Below are 21,054 nucleotides of genomic sequence, written 5' to 3'. Positions count from 1 at the left end.
ATAATTCGGACAGGTCAGGGAAGTGGTGCAGAGTGAGCTCTGCATCATGCTAGCATTGAACTTGGCCTCAGTACATTGGATGTTTAGTTCGGGCTCTGCCATGTTTGGCTGTGTGACGGGGGAATCCAGCTGCTCGTCTGAGACTCAGTCTCCTCTTCCTTTTTAAAAATTTTTAAAAAAATGTTTTATTTATTTGTGAGAAAGAGAGACAGCATGAGCAGGGGAGGGTCAGAGAGAGAGGGAGACACAGAGAGAGAGGGAGACACAGAACCTGAAGCAGGCTCAAGGCTCTGAGCTAGCTGTCAGCACAGAGCCTGACGCGGGGCCCAAACCCGTGAACCATGAGATCATGACCTGAGCCGAAGTCAGACGCTTAACCAACTGAGCCACTCAGGTGCCCCTCGGTCTCCTCTTCCGTAAGTGGAGATAATGGCTAATGCCTGCGTCGGCCTTGGTCTGCATCCCAGCAGGAACCAGATGGCCCACTCTGAGACAGAAGACAGTCTAATGAAGGGTGTCCTTTGAGAGATGTGGACAGGGTTCGGGGGCTGACAAGGACCAGTGAGAGCCAAAAGCCTTGCCCAGCCCTAGGCAAAAGGGTTGGGGAGAGGCTGCTGTTAACAGCAGGAGCTGCAGCTGGGAGCCAGGGGCCACCAGACTGATGGCAGATGTAGGTAGAACAACACAACTCCTTCCACAGTCTGGTCTGGGAGGGGGGAGCTTGGGAGATCAAACTTTTAATGCAAGGAGGGGTCCCGGAGCCTATGTGTACATCTCTTCCCAACTCCATGTGCATCAGTGTTAGCTTAAAAATCATGGCAGAAGTATTTACACCATGGGAATTGGCCAACAGCACTAGTCAGACTGTCTCCCAGAGACCAAGTCATCAACCATTTACCAGCATGCCTCACCTTGCCCTAGCTCTTCCTGCCCTTCCAATTACCACTGGTTCTTCCTATTGGGTGAACCCAACCAGAGCCAACGTGTAGCAAAGAGGGTATTCAGTCTTTGTAGGCTGGCCTCCAGGGTGCAGAATGGGGTCGGGACTGGTAGAGAAAGATTTGGGGTAGGGGGAGCACACAAAAAGACAACGATGAGCACATCTCTTAGGGGCCTGGTGGAAGTCAGACAGAACAGTGAATAGGAAGGTACGTGGTCAACACTCAAGTGCTTTTCACATGTGTCCGTCCTTAGTTTTGCAAAGTCCTTTCCAGTTTGCAAAGTGCTTTTATGGGGTCTATTTCCTCAGTCGCTACAATGCTGAGAAGTTGACGGCAGACCTCTCCCCCCCGCCCCCACCTTCTGCCTGTCCTTCCTAACGCAGGGCAATTCACATCCCAGATAAGGGGGCATTTTACACCCGTCAGGGATGGCAGAGGCTTTGGTTGTCCTTGATGTTTGTTCCCTTTCAGGGTGATGGAACCTTCAGCTGGAAGACCTCACCAGGACAAAGCCTAGCCCACAGCCTCTCTTAAATTGGGGTCTGACCCCATGACCAAGTTGTGGCTCACAGGGTGAAGCGTTGCATAGTAGCAGCGAGAAACCTGCCTTAGGAAGAAGCAGCTGGGGGCGCCTGGGTGGCTCAGGCAGTTAAGTGTCCGACTTCGGCTCAGCTCATGATCTTGCAGTCCGTGAGTCTGAGCCCCACATCAGACTCTCTGCTGTCAGCACAGAGCCCACTTCGGATCCACTGTCCCTTCTCTCTCTGCCTCTCCTCCACTTGCCTCCTCTCTCTCAGAAATAAATAAACATTAAAAACAGAAAGAAAGAGCAGCTGAGCCAGCAATGAGAGCATGTCGCGAACCACGGGGCCAGGACTGGGCCAGCCCCGTGCTCTGGGACACACCCTCTCTCCATCCTGCTGCGTGGAGCACAGGAGCCACCTCTGGGCCACAGGAGGACAGCAGCAGAGTGGCGAGAAGAGCTTCGCCTCCGGGACTGTCAGCTGGTAGCAGGCGGCAGCCTTCCTGTCCCCCACGCAGCAGGGCCATCTGTCTGGAGCTGGGACATTGGCTCCCCGGCACATAGGGATGCTGTCCTTCATCTTTTCCCCTGCATGGCTTCAGCCTCACGGCTGCAAGAGGACCGTGTGCCACCCCAGATGTCACATCAGGAGCCCACCTCTCTGGGCCACCAGTGCTGGTGAGGGGAGAGGTCCCATGTCACTGACACGGAAAGTCTTGTGTGAATACCTAGGTTGGTGATTAGGCGATGAGGACACATGATTCGTTAGCAAAAGACAGTGTTGGACAGTCTCCTACAGATGTTTCCTCTTATGATTTCATGGAATAGCCAAGAGAATTGGCAAGACAGAGCGTTAAAAAAAAAAGAAAGAAAGGGAGAAAGGAAGGAAGGAAGGAAGGAAGGAAGGAAGGAAAGACAGAAAGAAAGGAAGGAAGGAAGGAAGAGAAAGGGAAAGAGAGAAGGACAGGAGGAAAGGAAGGAAGGGAAGAAAGAAAGAAGGAAAGAGAGGAAGGAAAGAAGGAAAGAAAGGGAGAAAGAAAGAGAGAAGGAAGCAGAAATCACACTGCTGAGTAGGAGAGAAGCAGACTTGCATGTCCAGTCTTGGAGAGAAAGTCCAGCTTTCAGGAGCAGCCTTTGCAACTTGTTGGGGGGCGGGCAGATGGCCCTCTGGAAGGCTCGTGAGCTCTGGAGCTGTCCCGTGACCCAGCGCCTGGTCCATTCTCTGCGTGACCCTCGTCTTCCTCATTTGTAAGTGCCAAAGGTTGTCGTGGAGAATAAGATAAAAACACGAAAAAGTATTCAGTTCGGCACAGCACCTGGCAGGTCATGATTGTTGCCTCCTCGTGGCCTCGGGGGTGTGCGGTAAGGTGAGCACATGGTGGGTGTCTTCCGGACGGAGGGTCTGAGCTGGGACATGGGGGGAGGCCGGCGGCAGAATAGATGGTTACCAGGGGGGCATTCAACTCAAAATCATCAGTTCAAGGATTTAGAGGGTACAGATTTTGCCTTTATCTCAAGGCTGTCTTGTCCTCACTTGTGTGACCCAGCAATGGGGCTTCCTGAGCGGGGGCCAGGTCGGGGCAGCTGCAGGGAGCCTGTGCAGGAACCCTCAGAGGGCCTAGAAGACCCGCAGCCCTCCCCCTTTGTGACAGGGGAGTTGGAATTCTATGGCAACAGTGGGTACCCCTGGGCCTCCCCTTCCGGTAGAGGCTGAAGGTCAGGAACAAGGAAGAGGGGAGTCTCCCGGATGCAGAGAGTTTACAAGGCAATGGGGAGGTGAGGGAGCCAGCCTCAGCCACCTTCCGCTTCCTGCAGAAAATGGTCAAAGGGAGACGCTTCAACCCACCTTTAGACAAGGACGGAAGATGGGTAAGAAAGACGGCGGCTCTCTGGCCTTTCTCAGGTCACGTGGGTGTGGTCAAGCTCACAGAAGTGGGTCTAGATCCCGCTTCTGCTACTTCTTGCGGCATCCCTCTTGAGGAATCACCTCACCTAGCCTCAGTTCCTTCACTCTGTGAAATGGGACTCTCAGAGCATTCTCGCAAGGATTGAATGCAAGAAATCTTGTATATAAAACACTCAGCACACTTGCGAGCGTCCCTTAGGCAGTCACTGCTGCGTGCTTTTTCCTTCTTCCATAACATCTATCTTGTAAAATGCTATATAATCTACTACATCACGCATGCTGTTTCTCTTCCCTTCTAGAATACAGACTCCGTAGGGGCGGGAGTCTTAGTTTTTTTTATTTACCGGTGCATCAGGGCAGTAATACATAGAAAAGTTAACACTTTTTGTTTGTTTAAAAGGAAAAAGAAAAATGGAAAATGCCTTGGAACGTTTCAGTCTGAAGACTTTAAAAAACTGACTTACCCACTTGGGTGTGAGCTTGGCTAAGCAGCTTAGTCCTTCTAAATCAGTTTCTTTGTCTGTTACATGGGATCATAGTATACACCAAGGTTAGAGGGTCATTGTGTGGATTGATGACACAATTCAGAGTGGTTAGTATGATGCATGGAAACAGAGTAACCATTCATTACTTGTTAACTATTATATATTAATATACATAATATTATAATATAAAATAATATACATATATTTTTTCTTCTTTATATACCCTGCTTCATTCCTCAAAGATTTACCGTAATATATGGAAAATATTCAAAATAAAATAGGAAAGTATAAAAAAATAAAGCTTTAGATATAGTTTGAATATATTTTAGAATAAGAGGCTGAGACTGGGAAAATACATAACACAGGCCATATGGCCTACATGACAGCTATTTATATAATATCATCAGATTTGACACAGAGATTCCTGGCAGCCAAAGTAAAATGGGAAATAGTGTGAACTACATAACACCAATCAGTGTTGAAGAGAAAAATACACGTTTCTCAGACTAGCTTCCCCTCTTTCTATCACCTACGGTACCAGTGAGGACTGTGTTTGACTGGGTATCATACAAAGCTGACTACAGTGTCTTAACCCAGTAAGGGTTTGTGTTTTTTGAGCAACAATAAATCCAGAAGATGGCAGCTCAGGGCTGGTACAGATGCTCGTGGGGGGTCATCTGTTCTTTTCGGTCCTCTGTTCTGTCATCCTTGGTGTGTGGCTGTTCAACTCAGGCGGGTAAGTGAGGGGGGACGGTCAAGGAACAAAATGATAGCAGGCACCTGTCTGCTAAGTCTGTCCTTTTGTGGGGGGAGAACAGAGCTATCCCCGGGGCGCCACCCTGCAGACCTCTGTTTTCATCTCTTTGGGTCACATGGCTGATTTCATTGCACGGGAGTTTGGGGAGGCATTTTCTAAGCAGTCATATCACCACCTCAAAGTCAGGGTTCTGTTATATGCGAGAAAGCAAGTCTTGCGATCCCACAACTTCCCAGAGCCCGATTTCAGGTGAAGAGGCGTCACTTTCCAAAGTCTGACTTGCGCACGTGGTGTGGGTCCCTTCCGCTGCCGGCACCCAAGAGCATAAAAAGAATAGTGCTGATCACGAAGTTTCCCAAAGTGACTTGCAGATGAGTTGGGAAAATTAAAGCAACTGTTGGCTTTGACTCAGCAGCTGCCCATTTGGGAGGACAGTAACTGCCACATTAGAGGTGACAGTCATTTTGCAGTTGACCTTGCTGGTTGCAATCTGGCTGTTGCCGGGTAGGAGAGGCTTTTTCCATACGCTTTCACCTTCCTGTTTAATATTGCAGTCGCTGTGTGATTGAATGCAGCACGAATCTCACCGCCAGCTAGTTAAAAAGCTCTATTTCATGGTTACAATATCTAACAGAAGGGTTTATGTCACAACTATCATGTTATCGCCATTCAATATATATTTTAAAAGAGTGAAATTAAAATGCTAGAGCCTTTCCCCCCCCAGTGATTTAGTCCATAGACTTCCGGAATACAAATGAACTCAAGTCAGTTGTCACTTAGCTGGTGAGAGGGATGGTTCCTGATGGTAGAAAAACTCCCACCCCCTGCCCCCGATTTTCCATAGCTGCCTGGACAGGAATGTTATCACAGCCAGACCCGAGGAAGGGCGAAAAGAAAAGGTCACGAGTCTGGAGGCCCTTTGTATTATTTATATGTACTTTGGAAAAATAATTGTTTTAAAACATTAAAAAAGATAGCAGAATGAGGTAGAAACCTATAGGTTGAGTCCGGGAGATGTCTAGGGTATCTTGTTAAGTGGAAGGCAAAGAGCAGAACAGGATGTACCTCAAGGTCCAGGGTTTGTAAAGCGATGGAAGGCCCCCTCTGCAGGTGGCCGTGTCTGTGTCTGAGCAGGCAGCCGTGGCTATGGTGCTGTGGGGTGAGGCGAGGGGAAGGAGAAAGGAACCCAAAGTTACTGCCCAATAAGTAGGCGTTCATGACGTTTAGAAACCACATGTATAATGTGATCCTAGGTGTGCAAACTTATACACATAGACACATCCATGGCTGTACGTGCGTATACCGGGATGCGCCCAAAAGAGGGTCACCGGTGAGTTCGGGGGAATTTGATTTCCTTAAGTTTTTATGTGCACGTTTTTTAAAACCGTGAGTACGGATTACAACTGTAATCAGAAACAAATACAGTTTTTTGTTGTTTGCTGTGAAAGAAAAGAGAATGTAATGGGTGCACTTAGTTAAGAACTGTGTAAACAGTGGAACATAAGAGGGGAAGGAAAGTCATGCTTCCTNTCCTGAGCCCTGGCTGCCTGGGCCCCGGCCTGTGCTGCTCTGACCCCCATCTCTCCTCATTCCACATGCCTTCATTCAAAAGTATTTCCTGAGAGTTCTTTGATTCGGATGAGTCCTGTAAGTTAGGCGTTGTTGTCTTGTGTGCACGGATTATTTATTCACATAAATGGTGTTGGCTCATGGATCTCATTCTGCTTCTATTGCACCTCCCTCCCCCCTCCCCCGCCCAACTCAGCACTGTTTTTAAAAGGCACTCAGCGGCTGGGTGTCACCCAGCCCATTGCTTCTCGCTACTGCGGAGAACAGCCCACCGAGTATCCAACATGCAGGACATAACCTCCCGCCTTTTTACACAAACAGTAATGTACTGAACACACTCGTGCAGGCAGTGAACAGGAGCCACGAGGGTGTCCAGTTCCGCTGTGACGTGAGCAGGAATGGGGGAGGAGAGCCCTGCTGGCCAGGTCCCTTGTGATCCAGGAGAAAGGAAGGAGGCCTGGCCTGAGGCGTGGCGGTGGGTTTGGGGATCCAAGGAGGGGACAGCTATGAGCAAAACTACACCCTGCTAACAGGTATGGAGTGCTCTCCGGGGCAGGCACATTCTCTTTTCGTCACATCCACGCTGTCAAATAAGTATCGTTATCCCAATTTTCCAGACAAAGAAAGTGGAGCTTTAGAAAAGCGAAGTCTCTTGCATAAGGCTGTCCCCATAGGAGAGAGAGCCAGGATTGGATTTAGGAACTTTGAATCCACAGTCTGTGACCCAACCACCACATGATGCTTCCTCTCTTTGTCGGACGGCCTCGGTGCCCTAACCCTAGGGATAACCCCTGGCTGAAGAGAGCCGCCTCCTCAAAATCACCCCCTCTGCCTAGATCAACCCATACCTGGTGACTGATCAATGAGCGTACAGAAAGACCCAGTCGCCTCTCCCTAACTCAGGATGATTCTGAGAGGCCAGCACATGCCCAGAGTTCTCCGTGGGGTGGATCAAAGCCTTTCTTGGGACCTCTTCCCTCTGCCCGGTCCTGTTTCCTTTCCTCCTGTCCATAGGGAGATGCCAACAGCCTCCCCAGATAATCGATTATTATTATTAATATTTTGCTTTGTATCCTATCCCTTAGTTTTTCCTTCTACCCTCTACCATTCTGCCTTCTCAGTGGAGAGTCAGCTGTGTTTTCCTCCACCCCCTACCTGCAGGAGGCTGGCTCATCCCATGAACTTGGGCTAGACCCTTAGTCCCGGTACGGGGAGCTCCCTGACGGGAAGGAAGAGCTCAACACACTTCTATCTTCTCTGAGCACAAAGCCACGCCCTCCTCGCCAGGCCACAGGAACATTTCCAGGCTCCACACGGCAGGCGCGGCCCCCGTAACTTGAAACAGCCGGCAGTGATGGCCTTGGGCCATGACAATATTTTTTTGGTCTTGGAAAGAATACTTGCAAATTATGAAAATTATGCCATTTCCAGCGCACACCAGAAGCACCCAAATTGCATTTTAATCACGTTACAGAGGAAGCCCCGATGCTTGGCTCTGAGGTTCAGATGCATCTGGTTTTAATCAGGGCGTGTGCTGGTTTTCTAGTTCCCTCAGATTGGACTCACGCAAAAGACACCAGAATCCATCACCAGTGCGATGTTAAAAGAACCCCACAGTCCACGTTTGTCTCGGCAAGTGGAGGGGAAGCTACCACCCATCTACAAGGTTCGAGAGAAGGTGAGTCCAGAGCGCTGGCCCCGGGTCACACGTCCCCATGGATCTCCAACGGGGCTGCACCACTGGCATTTCTGGCCGGTCAATTTGTCCTTGGAAAGAACTACTCTTTTGTCATCTTCGGGTCCTTACATGCTGGTAGCATCCCAGCTCCTGTTCTGGTCACCGTGACACCTCAAACACTCCCCAGAAGGAACCACCTGCTGGTCCAGACAATCCAGTTAAGCTCATCTGTGAACAGGAAAACATCACCTTTGGTTACAGCGCACAGATCATTAACATGCACATTCTGCCTCCCTGGCCCGTTCACGAGCAACTTCAGGGGCACGAAGTGGCCTCGGGGAGAAGCGAGGGTAGACTTCACCCTTAGCTCATGGATGCTGCCAACCTGGGCCAGGATCCTTATGGGTCAGATGAAGAAGTTTGGTCTTGATGGCCTCAAAAGTCCCTTTCCAGCTTTTAATTCCATGAGCCTATACACTTTTCCTTCTGTGCCTCCAAAGAAGGTGTTTTGAAAGAGAATTTCTATGATTTTCCACAAGGTCACCAAGGTTGAGTTTTTTTTTTTTTAATTTTTTTAAATGTTTCATTTATTTCTGAGAGAGACAGCGTGAGCAGGGGAGGGTCAGAGAGAGAGGGAGACACAGATTCTGAAACAGGCTCCAGGCTCTGAGCCAGCTGTCAGCACAGGGCCCGATGCGGGGCTCGAACCCACGAACCATGAGATCATGACCCGAGCCGAAGTCAGACACTTAACCGACTGAGTCCCCAGGCACCCACAAGGTTGAGTTTTAAAGCCTTGAGTTGACACGCACCTATGACCTCACTGTCCTGTGCCATTAGCTCCTCTCCCGTGATGGGTTTAATTGCGTCCGAGGGCCCTGAAAGCGCATTGGGGTTCTGACGTGTGTCTTTTCAACTCTTCCCCAATCTCTTCCAGCAAGCAGTGGACAACAACTTCCCCTTCTCTGTACACGACAATCGCTACAGCTTTCAGAGCTCTGGATGCTACCTTGACTCTGTGAGTATTGCCCTCCAAATTACTAGTAAAACTGGGAGCGCCTCTGGGAGGCACGTGATGCTGGAGGACTTTCCCCCAAATTGGAACAAGGTCAAAATCCACATCTCATAGCAGGTTTAAAAAATGGAAGTGGCTCTCAAAGTTCCACGCAGCTTTCAAAGTCCGCACCAGCCTTCTGCCTATGTTTCTGTGTACTTCGTCCTTCTCAAAGTATGAACTGCCTCATTCTTTGAGGCACGAGCTTTCATGGGAAAGAGGGGTTTCCTATGTGGACAGAACCAAGCCCCACAAGGACAGGTCAGAGGGAGGTGAGCTTACAAAGTACAAAGGGCTTCCCAGTGGGTGGAGTTGTCTCTTGCCCAGAGGTGGTGAGTTACCCTCAGTGGAGAAAGCAGTCCGATAGCACTTGTGGTGGTTAACACAGCGCTGTGCCATGGAAATACATATCATGAGCTGCATGTGCGATTTGAAATTTTCTAGTCCCCACATGAAGTAAAAAGAGGTGAAATTCATTTTAATAATGTATTTTATTTAATCCAATAATTCCCCGAATTATCAATTCAACGTGTAATCAATAGACACATTACTAATGAGATATTTTACATTCCCCCAACTAAGTCTTTAAAATCCAATTCATGGGGCGCCCGGGTGGCTCAGTCGGTTAAGCGGCCGACTTTGGCTCAGGTCATGATCTCGTGGTTTGTGAGTTCGAGCCTCGCATCGGGCTCTGTGCTGCCAGCTCAGAGCCTGGAGCCTGCTTCAGATTCTGTGTCTTCCTCTCTCTCTGCCCTTCCCCTGCTCATGCTTTGTCCCTCTGTTTCTCAAAAATAAATAAGCATTAAAAAAATAGAAAATAAAAAATAAAATAAAATCCAGTTTGTATTATACTTGTGGTACCTCTCAGTTTGGAAGACCCACGCTGGCAGTGCTCTGTGGCCAGGGGCTGTCAAACTAGACAGGGGAAGGTTAATGTATCTGAGGTAGAGGGTTGGATCAGGTGATCTCTGAGAATCCTTACCAAATCTGAAAGTCTATGATGATGATGATGATGATGATGACGATGACAATGATGATGTTACTAATACCCATCATTTGTAAAGCATTTGTCGTGTGCTAGCATCTCCTACTGTCTCATTTAATCCTCACGACAACACTGCTGGCTAATTATTCTCATCATCCCCAATTTAGAGATGAGGAACCCAAGAGCAGTGATACTAAAAAGCTTGCCCGAAGTTACTCTTTCCTCCAGGCTACCATCTTGAAGCTAAATTGAAGTAGTTTAACCTAAAAAAAATCTGGTTTTCCCAGGCAGAGTGTTGAGCACAGAATGAGAATATCCACTCTGCAAGTTTCTCTAAATGGAATGTTTAACATCGTTTTTTAAATTATCAAAGTAACATATGTCCTTTACAACTTTCAAAGAACACAGAATTAAATACATTTTCTTAAAAATTTGCACTCTTACTTTCCATCGTCACAACCCTACCTTGATGACTCCCAGATACGGGTTTGGGGGGCAAAATGTGATTTTTTTTTTTTGCAATTCACATGCAAATATACACATATAAGTGTATATCTTGTTAATGATATAAACAGGGTTGTACCACACGTATTTTATCAGAGCTATGTTAGTCTCATAGAAAACACTGGAAGCTTTCCAACTTTCTCTACATTCTGGAATGGTTTATATAAAGTGTGGAATTTCAGTTTAATGAGATTTAGGTAGAACTTGCCCATAAAATTATTTGAGTTTGAAACTTTATTAGAGTTTTTGTTTTGGTTTTTTTTTTGTGCTGTTTTACTTTTTTAATTTCTCCATTATTAACCTATTCAAACTTTCTATTTTTCTTTTTAAAAAAGTTTTAAGGGTTTATTTATATATTTAGAGAGCATGTGAGTAGGGGAGTGGCAGGGGAGAGGGAGAGAATCTCTGATTCAATCTCACAACCTCTAATGACTGTGAGATCATGACCTGAGCCAAAATCCAGAGCCAGGTGATCAAGTGACTGAGCCACCCAGGTGCCTTATTAAGATTTTATTTTAAAGTAATCTCTACACCCAATGTGGGGCTTGAACTCATAACCCTGATGTCAAGAGTCACCCACTCCACAAACTGAGCCAGCCAGGCACTCCTAAACTTTCTATTTCTTCTTGAGTAGATGTGCCTAAAATGTATTTATTTGTTTTCAAATTTATTGGTATAACGTCTCCTAAAGTACTCATATTTTGCTGATCTTTTATATCTTTTTTGGTTGCATGTTTCATTCACATACTTGCAACTGTCTCTGTTAGTAAACTACTAACTACGTACTAAAACTATGAATATTCCTTAGATTATTGCTTTGGCTACATCTAAACATTTTTTAAACTAGAGTTTTGTTATTATTTGCTCCCAAATAGTCTGTGATGTAATTTTTGATTCTAAAAATAATTTAGAAGAATGTTTTGAATTTTCTACACAGTTAGAATTTTCTCAGATCATCTTTTATTGCCAATATCTAGTTCTATAGGTTATGTAAGTTTTATAGATATGAATTTTGAATTATAGAGTTTATCTTTATTATCTTGTACACGATTAATTTTAACAAGTGTTTCAGGGGTGTTAACAAAGTTAGTTTCAAAGTTCTTTACTTTATTAAAGACTGTTAATTATGTTATTCAATTCCTTCATGATATTTTCTTAATTTTTGCCTTGATCTGTCAATTTTTCCTTCTAAGATTATTCTTGAGTTCCTAAATTCTTTTAGCCTTATCTAATTCTTTCTATTTTATATAGTTTAGTATATTTTTCTGCATAAAAACTCATGAATATTTTCTTTTCTTGGTGGCTTTTATTATTTATCAGTATGAGGTATCTCTCTTTACATACTTTTGTGTTTTTAGCCATGAATTCTAAATTGCAATTTAGCTTTGTCAGTATTACTTTTCTATGACTAACATTTGTTACTTATATTATGGTTTATTTCTTTGTTTTTATACTTTTTAGTCATTTTGTATTTTTTTAAGTTATAAATAGCATAGACCATTTTTTTAAAAAATCTAAGAGTCATTTTTCTTTGTATAAGGATTCCATCCAATCACATTGTTATGATCATTTCTGTTTTGGGTTTTATTTGCTTCATTGTATGTTTCCTATTTACCATGTTTGCACCTTGTTTCTTCTTATTTCCCCCTCTCCTTACTTAGCTAGATTGAATTTATTTGCTCATGCTGACTTCTATTGTCTACCAGTGGTTGCCCTTAAGTATAAATATTTAAGATTTACATTGATATTATATTACCCTATGACTATAAAATGTAATACCTATAGTTACCCTCCACCCCCTAGCCCCCAAGGATATGGCAAGTTCTTCAGCGTACTGACCTTCCTCACTTTGGTGGCCAACGTGTGCTGTCACAACTCATGGAGGTGCTATTTTCATGGATAATGTTCAGTGGTACCTCTTGNCAGAGCCCGACGCGGGGCTCGAACCCACGAACCGCGAGATCATGACCCGAGCGAAAGTCGGAAGCTTAACCAACTAAGCCACCCGGGCGCCCCTATTTCTTTGTTTTTATACTTTTTAGTAATTTTGTATTTTTTTAAGTTATAAATAGCATAGACAATTTTTTAAAAAAATCTAAGAGTCATTTTTCTTTGTATAAGGATTCCATCCATTCACATTGTTATGATCATTTCTGTTTTGGGTTTTATTTGCTTCATTGTATGTTTCCTATTTACCATGTTTGCACCTTGTTTCTTCTTATTTCCCCCTCTCCTTACTTAGCTAGATTGAATTTATTTGCTCATGCTGACTTCTATTGTCTACCAGTGGTTGCCCTTAAGTATAAATATTTAAGATTTACACTGATATTATATCACCCTATGACTATAAAATGTAATACCTATAGTTACCCTCCACCCCCTAGCCCCCAAGGATATGGCAAGTTCTTCAGCGTACTGACCTTCCTCACTTTGGTGGCCAACGTGTGCTGTCCCAACTCATGGAGGTGCTATTTTCATGGATAATGTTCAGTGGTACCTCTTGGGGTTCAAAGCTGTCAAGTTGAAATCCTGCAAACTTCAGTTCCAGATTTGTTTCTCTCCTTCCCCACCTCCTCTCTCCTCCATTTCTTCCTTTTTGTGGAAGAAGAAATTCTTACCTGAAGTTTCAATGTATTTCATAGTTATCAGCAAGTATTTAGACTTTCAACTTTTCTTTCATTTTTCATTTTTTTTTTCATTTTTTTATTTTTTAGAGAGAGAGCAGGGAAGGGCCGGAGAGAGGGGTGGGGAGAGAGGATCTCAAGTAGGCTCGGTGCTGCCAGCGCAGAGTCGGACATGGGGCTTGAACTCACCAACCGTGAGATCATGGCCTGAGCCGAGATCAAGAGTCGGATGCTTAACTGAGTCATCAACAATCTTCTGGAAGGACTAGGGCTCCCGTTGTTATTCCCAGCAAGTATTTAGACTTATTTGCAAGCTTTCCTTGTTGCTTTCCTTGTATGTCTTTCCCCAATTCATTCGTCTCTTCCTTTTCTTTTATTTCATTATTTTTTTCCTGGACTATCTGTAGGGATGTTGTTAGAAAGGCGCTTGGGCAGTGTCTTCCCTTCCTGTCTCTAGAACCAGTGTCTCCTGTTCTCTCTGCCCTGGCGCCAGGGACCCATCGATGGGGACTACATTCCTCCTCCACCCCTGGACCTGGAACCTCTACACTGTTCCTGTGAGATTCTCCGCAGATAGGCCCTTTACCGAACTCTCTTCAAGTTACCCTAATTTAAGTGTGCCACCTGCTGTCACTCTGAGTGCTACTGGACCTTATGAAACAACACACTCACTTTGCTACAGAGGATCCTTGACTTGCGAGTTTTTCAACTTCCCGTTTATTTATCGATGTGGCGCCATCATGGATCTACAATGATCTACAATGTAAAATCTGGATAATCGTTATGTCTATTTCCTTCTAGTCTTTTGTCTAAGCACGGTGTTTTCTCCTACTTATGGATCGGATCAAAAGCACAATTCTGAATACAGAGTAATTCTCAGGTTCACATGTGAGGTCCTGAGAGTTGATGAGGAATCCTGTGGGTAGAGCCCCACAGGTGTTGCTTCCTGCGTGGGAGAGAATTCGGCCTTGCTCGGAGTGAGAACCATCTACCCCATTGAACGCTGGGGTACAGCCAGAGGCCGACTCACGGAGGTGCCACCCTGGGTGCAGAGAACCTGCCCAGGGTGCCTGGGAGTCTAGGCTGCCTAATAGGCTATTTTCAGCCGTAGTCTCTCTCTGGTTCTGCCCTCTATATCTCTAGAAGACCTGACCCCTTGGTGGGAGTGGGAGGTTACAAGAACGATCATGAAACACCACCAGCATGCTTTGAGTGCTGGTTTATAGGCCGGTAAAGATACCTCATGAAGCGGTTGCCATATTGTGCATCCAGACATAGGACTTCATGTAGCTGGTTTTGTAAAAGACCTCAGAACTCTGTGACCTTAGATATTTTTCTCCTAATCTTATAATTTTTCTCCAGGGCCTGGGACGTAGGAAGATCTCCCCAGAGAAAAGGCAACAGGTGTCAAGAAATTTCAACCTGTGGGCATGTGACTATGTCCCGACTTGTCTTGATGGCTTTTCAAATAACCAAATATCTTACGTCTGTCAAGAAATCGTGGTGGTCCCAATTTTCAGACGCTTCCCAAGACATTATAATGAGATATGGAACTCTTTTAAATTTATTCCTCAGAGAAGCTATACAGAGTTTTTGAAAAAGAATCCAAAGGTAAGTTTCACTATTGACAAACGGTTCATTCTTCACGGGAGCCCTAATCCTTGCAGAAGATTGTTGATGGGTTTTGTAAATTGGTGTTGCACTGGCCCAGCACCACTAGTTGAAATAGGATTTAAGTTGGAGGTTAGAGACTGTACATGCCTTATGCTGAGGTGACGTACTCTTGCAGCAATAAACGGAGAGTAAAGTCCTTAGATTGAGAAACTAGAAAAGCTACACATTATGTTATCACTCCCCACCTTTAAAATATTTCTGTTTTTTAATAAGGTTGAAAAACACTCAAGCAAGTATAAAATAAAGATCTGTGAAGATATACACCTTNGACGCTTCACCGACTAAGCCACCCAGGCGCCCCAAGATATACACATTTTAAATGAAAGTATATTAAACAAAAAAATTTTTTCTTAAATGTTTTATTTATTTCTACGAGAGAGAGACAGTGTGAGCCGGGGAGGGTCAGAGAGAGAGGGAGTCACAGACTGAAACAAGTTCCAGGCTCCGAGCTGGCAGTCGGCACAGAGCCCGACGCGGGGCTCGAACCCACGAACCGCGAGATCATGACCTAAGCGAAAGTCGGACGCTTAACCGACTAAGCCACCCAGGCGCCCCTGAAACAAAAATGTTTTTAAATGAACTTTAAAATGGCCGCATTAACTTGGGGTGAAGTTTTAAAAATTATGTAATTAATATACGATTACATTTCTCTTTTGAAAGTTTAAACAACACAGAGGAAGCAGAAGTCCCCCTTGATTTCATCCCATCTCCAATCCTTGTCCTGTCCCTGGAAGTAAGTTAATCATTTGTTTTTATTCTCTGCACTTACAATGTATAACTACATACACATTTTGAACATAAACTGTTATACAGCGCATGATGCTCTATAACTTTCTTTTGATATTTAACAACGCATCTTGGGAGTTCTTGGTATGTCAGTATGAATGGACCGATTTGCTTTTAAAACTCCTGCACTGTATTATCCCCAATATGAGTGTACTGTGCTTTTAGAAATTGCCTTATTGACGAGCATTTGAATTGCTTTTACTTTTTTGCTGTCAGGTCTGGTGCTATGTGAACATTCTGAACAACCTTTTGGGGTGCATGAGTTTATGCATCTCTGGGGTAATATCTGCAGAGTTCCCCTGTCAGTGCTGGCGTTAGGTTTTAATAAGTACTCCCAAATTACCTTAAGAGACTGGACCAATTAACTCCTAGCAATGGTACCTGCATTTGTCTCTCCCCCATCAAATTCTCTTTTAGATATTGGTTTTTTTTTCTCTTTTTTAAATGTTCTTTTATTTGAGAGAGAGAGAGCAAGAGATAGCGAGTCGGGGAGGAGCGGGCTCTGAGCTGCCCGTGCAGAGCCCGATGCCGGGCTCGATCTCAAGTCAGGCAGAGGACAGCTACCATATACATGTTTGCACGTATGGGAGGATTAGGAGGAACTTANGGGGTGGGAAGGAGGGGAAGGGGGGTGATGGGCATGGAGGAGGGCACTTGTTGGGATGAGTACTGGGTGTTATATGAAAACCAATTTGACAATAAACTATTTAAGAAAAAAAAACATGGTTTCACAGTATTTCACTACATGGGTGTGCCATGGTCCTGGAGTCTTTTGATGGGCATTTATGTAATTGTTCTGTCTTTTCCTCCTATAAACAGCTTTATAGATAAATATTTGCATCCATCTATGAGCATCTACCATGGCAAAACTCATAAAAATAAACTTGTTCAACCAAAGAATATGTGGATTTTAAATTTTAGTTTACATTAACACTTAATTTTTAAAATTTTATTATTTAAAAAAATTTTTAATGTTTTTTAAAAATTTATTTCTGAGAGAGAGAGACAGCATGAGCAGGGGAGGGGCAGAGAGAGAGATACAGAATCTGAAGCAGGCTCTAGGCTCTGAGCTAGCTGTCAGCACAGAGCCCGACACAGGGCTCGAGCCCACGAACCGTGAGATCATGACATGAGCCGAAGTCGGACGCTTAACCGACTGAGCCACCCAGGCGCCCCACATTTAATTTTTTAAATGTTTATTCATTTTTGAGACACAGAGACAGAGCATGAGTGGGGGAGGGGTAGAGAGAAAGAGCAAGAGGGAGACACAGAATCCAAAGCAGGCTCAAGGCTCCAAACTGTCAGCACAGAGCCCGACACGGGGCTCGAACTAGCAGACTGTGAGATCATGACCTGAGTTGAAATTGGACGCCCAACCGACTGAGCCACCCAGGCGCCCCAAGTTTACATTACACTTAAAAAATTTTAAGATCAAATTTCCTAAAAGGAGCTATGCTCCAGCTTACAACTTCACTAACAAGATACAAGATATGGGCACCTCTGTTTTCCCACAACCTTGAAGTATCAATTTTTTAAATATTTACTCATTTGTTAGCTATAAAATGGTATCATATTTTAATTTGAGTCTCTTTCATTGTGTGTGTGTAGCTATTGAAAAGCCATTTTTGTTTCTTTTGCTGTGAACATTTTTCTGTATCTTTCACTAATTTTTCTATTGGTTCTTATTCTTCAATTATTTGTATGATTTTTTTTTAACTTTATTTATTTATTTTGAAAGAGAGAGAGGGAGTGAGTGAGCAGTGGAGGGGCAGAGAGAGAAGGAGAGGGAGAATCCCAAGCAGGCTCCACGCTGCCAGCCCGGTGCAGGGCTTGAACTCACAAACCAGGACACTTAACTCCCTGAGCCACCCAGGCACCCCTGGTTTCTTGAAATATTAAGATATCGAGGCTTCTATATCAAATGTGTTGCAAGTGTTTTATCTAGTTTGTTAGTTATTCCCTCTTTGTTAGTGTATATATTTTTAATTAATAGACTTTAGGCTTACAAGAAAATTGAATGGGAAGTGTGCAGTTCCCATACACCCACTTTCCCCACTTCCTCCCCGACCAAGGTTTCCCCCATCGTTAACACCTTGTACAGGTGTGGCAGGCACTATATGTTTAGTTCTGCATGTATTTTCATGTCATAGAATGTATGAATCTCCTCTTCAACGGCTTCTGGATGCCAGGTGCCTTGCTCAGGACCTCCTTTGAGACTATGAAACAATTCTAAGAGCTTGTTGTAGTTTTTTTAATGTCCATTCATTTATTCATTCATTTTGAGATAGAGAGGAGGGAGAGAGAATCCCAAGCAGGCTCAGTGCGGAGCCCAATGCGGGGCTCGATCTCATGACCATGAATGAGATCATGACCTGAACTGAAATTAAGAGTTGGATGCTTAACCAACTGAGCCACCCAAGTGCCCCAAGTTTGTTATAGTTCTCATTGTTAATATATGGGGTGACATTTTAGCAAATGATGTTTTGGCACCTATTGAGATGATCATATAAATTTTTTCTATTAATTTGTGAATGTAGTAAGTATACTCATGGATTCTCTAATCCATTCTAGCATTCCTAGAGACAAACTGTAGTTGTTTATGATATGAGGTATTATTCTTTTGATCAATAGAGGATTCGATATGCCAATTTAAAAAGATTTTAAAATCTATTTTTACGATGCCCTGACACTGCTTGTATAAATTGCTAATATCTTTAGAATTTGCCACTAAACCTCCTGAAGTGGTACAGTTTTTACTTGGATCTTTGAACATCTTTTCAATGTATTTTATGGAGATTAGTCTGTATCTTCTATTTCTTTTTTTTTCTTTTTCTCTAATTTTGGTCACTTTTTTACAAGTTTATTTATTTATTTTTTTTAGTAATCTCTACACTCAATATGGGACTCGAACTCATGACCCCAATATCAAGAGCTGCATACCCCTCTGGCCAAGCCAGGCAGAGGTCCCCATTTAATTTTGGTTTAGTATTATTTATAGAGGAAATCATCTGTTTTATATGGAGTTTTGAATTTGGGGTATTTAATACAGTTATTCTCTTTCATGCTTTAAAGTTATGTCCTGTCTTTTGACATGTTAAATGTTATTCACACATCTTTGCTCTATTTACCAAATCTACATTTTTGTTACTCTTGTTTGCTTTTGATCTCACTAATTTATGCTTTCATGTTTATGTATTCTGTTCTTGGGCTTATTTTTATTTTTCCTAGCTTCTCAAGGTGAAAGCATAACTCGATTATTTGCAGCCTTTCCTGTTTTCTTGTAAATATAAGCAAGGCGATCTTTCAAATGCCACTTTGTAGACACATCATGCTCATGTACTGATTGGTCATTTTATTTTTATCATTTCTTTAACCTTTTTCCCCCTCTTTAAAAAAAAGTTTTTATTTAAACTCCAGTTAGTTAACATAGAGTGTCATATTAGTTTCAGGTATACAATGCAGCGATTCAGCACTTCCGTACATCCCTGTGCTCATCACAGCAAGTGCTCTCCTTAGTCTCCATCCTCTGTTCCCACCATCCCCCCTATTCACCTCCCCCCCCATAACCACCACTTTGTTCTCTATAGTTAAGAGTCTGTTTCTTGGTTTGCCTCTCAGACACATAGATCAATGGAACAGAATAGAAAACCCAGAAATGAACCCACAACTATACAGTCAATTAATCGTCGACAAAGCAGGAAAGTTATCCATTTCAAAGTAGATTGTGATTTTCTTTTTTAATCCAAGAATTATTAAGAAGTATATTTTCTGTGGGGCACCTGGGTGGCTCTGTTGCTTAAGCGTTCGACTCTTGATTTTGGCTCAGATCATGATCTCACAGTTCCTGAGCTCAAGGCCCAAGTCAGGCTCTGAGCCTGCTTGGGATTCTCTTTTTCTCTGCCCCTCCCCTGCTTGCGTACATACAAGCATGCTTTCTCTCTCAAAATAAATAAATAAAAACTTAAAAAAAAAACTATGTTTTTTTCATTTATTCTTTTGTTATTTTTCATTGTCTATATTTTATTAACTGATTAATTTTTGCATTCTGGTCAGTAATTAAGATCTGTAAAGGTTAAAAGTGTTGTGGCTTAACGTGGTCCATTTTTGTAACTGTTCTATGTGTTTGAAAAGGATGTGTAATTACCCCCTAAAAAATTTATTTTGAAAGAACTATAGATTCCTACAAAATTGTGTGTGTGTGTGTGTGTGTGTATTTTAAGCACTTATTTATTTTGAGGGGCTGGGGGAAGAGCAGAGATAGAGAGAGAGGGAGACAGAAAACCCCAAGCAGGCTCCATGCTGTTGACAAGGAGCCGGATGTGGGGTGAATTTCCTCCCATTTCCTCTCCCCCCACCCCCTACTCCCTGGTGCCCTCACAAACCTTCACTTGCCTCCCTCCTGCCTTGCCTCACCTATCTCTGCCCAAATGCCAACAATCTCCAACAAGAGTTACCCCAAATTCAATGTACTAGGGATGAAATTCACAAACTCGCCAAAAACATTTGCAGAACCAAATCTGCAATTGGGTAAAGGAGGCACATGGTGATAGGGGAAGATCAGCCTCTGCCCTTTGGGATTAAAGAATAGGGGGGTATGTTTACCATCGACAAAAACACAAGTTAGATAACTTGCCCTTAAACACCCAGTCTTTTCTCACTTGTTTCCTACATAAAATGTAAATACCACTGTCCAACGACCTCACCTTTCGTTCTCAATCCGGTGAACCGAGAACAAAGGACAAAGCGCTTTAATGGAAGGGGAGCCCTCAGGGCCTCAGGTGGACGCCCCAAATACAAAGCCCACTTTACAGAAATAAAACTCTCTAATAACTTGGCACAATGTCAATGGCTTGCCATTGTTGGTTCTTTGTTTTAGTGCGTTGTTTTGAACAGAGGAATAAACAGCCAGGTAAAGAAACCCCAACTTACTAATCAATTACATGCAGGTGTTTATAGATTTCTGCTGTCTTAACGAATGAGACTTGGACTTGTGCCATCCTAGAAATGACTTAGACGCGAAAAGAACAGCTGATGGCTTAGTAATACTCTTTCCGAGTCACACTGAGGATACCAGGGAGTTTCAGATGTGCATGTTGTAAGCATGTGCCTAACAACTGGCTTTCTCATTTATAAAAATCAGATCTCAGACCCTTAAAGACGAGAGAGTTAAAAGAGCAGAGAAGATGATTTCTTATATGAAGCCAGCTCTTAAACACTGTCTATTTTTAGGCAGAGAAGCACATTCTCATTTGGTCTGTTTTGACACTTAGGACTATTTTTAAAGACTGCCTTGTGCCGTCTCTTTGTTTTGCACATTTTGTCGCTGACTTTGGCCAAAGCCATCGCCGTTCTGGTGGCTGCGCACCAGGTTCAGATGCGGTGGCTTGCTGTTCCTGCGGCGGCTGATGAGCTAGTCACTCCCGGAACAATGTCCACTCGGCATTTCAGCCATCAACTGCAGCTCTGATCAAAGTTCAGGACACATCGCTGCTGTCCCGTGGGTCAAGACTGAAGGACGCTTCACCCAATAACATTTTTTTGTTTTTAATCTACAGAACTGGTACCATA

At 43.8% G+C, this 21,054-nt stretch overlaps 1 protein-coding gene across 12 annotated transcripts in view; it reads left to right on the top strand.

Annotated features, from left to right (window-relative positions):
- The first annotated feature begins 3,072 nt into the window (after positions 1–3,072).
- TEX36 (testis expressed 36) overlaps positions 3,073–21,054 on the top strand; it is a 29,735-nt gene continuing 11,753 nt past the window's right edge. For 7 of the 12 annotated variants that reach the window (XR_013334815.1, XR_013334817.1, XR_013334814.1 and 4 more), the window contains exons 1-4: positions 3,073–3,333; positions 7,728–7,859; positions 8,797–8,877; positions 14,389–14,637. Coding sequence is in view for 5 of the 12 variants with exons in the window: in XM_077762888.1 (XP_077619014.1) it covers positions 3,283–3,333; positions 7,728–7,859; positions 8,797–8,877; positions 14,389–14,637 (513 nt within the window). In the remaining 7 variants the exon portion in view is untranslated. Of the gene's footprint in view, positions 3,334–7,727; positions 7,860–8,796; positions 8,878–14,388; positions 14,638–15,360; positions 15,518–16,305; positions 16,329–21,054 lie in introns of those variants that run through there. The other 5 variants (XR_013334819.1, XM_077762891.1, XM_077762893.1 and 2 more) reach the window with 4 other exon arrangements.

Source organism: Crocuta crocuta, unplaced genomic scaffold (assembly GCF_008692635.1).
Source record: "Crocuta crocuta isolate KB4526 unplaced genomic scaffold, BGI_CrCroc_1.0 scaffold466, whole genome shotgun sequence".
Lineage (NCBI taxonomy): Eukaryota > Metazoa > Chordata > Mammalia > Carnivora > Hyaenidae > Crocuta > Crocuta crocuta.
This window is presented reverse-complemented; position numbering and strand designations above follow the sequence as displayed.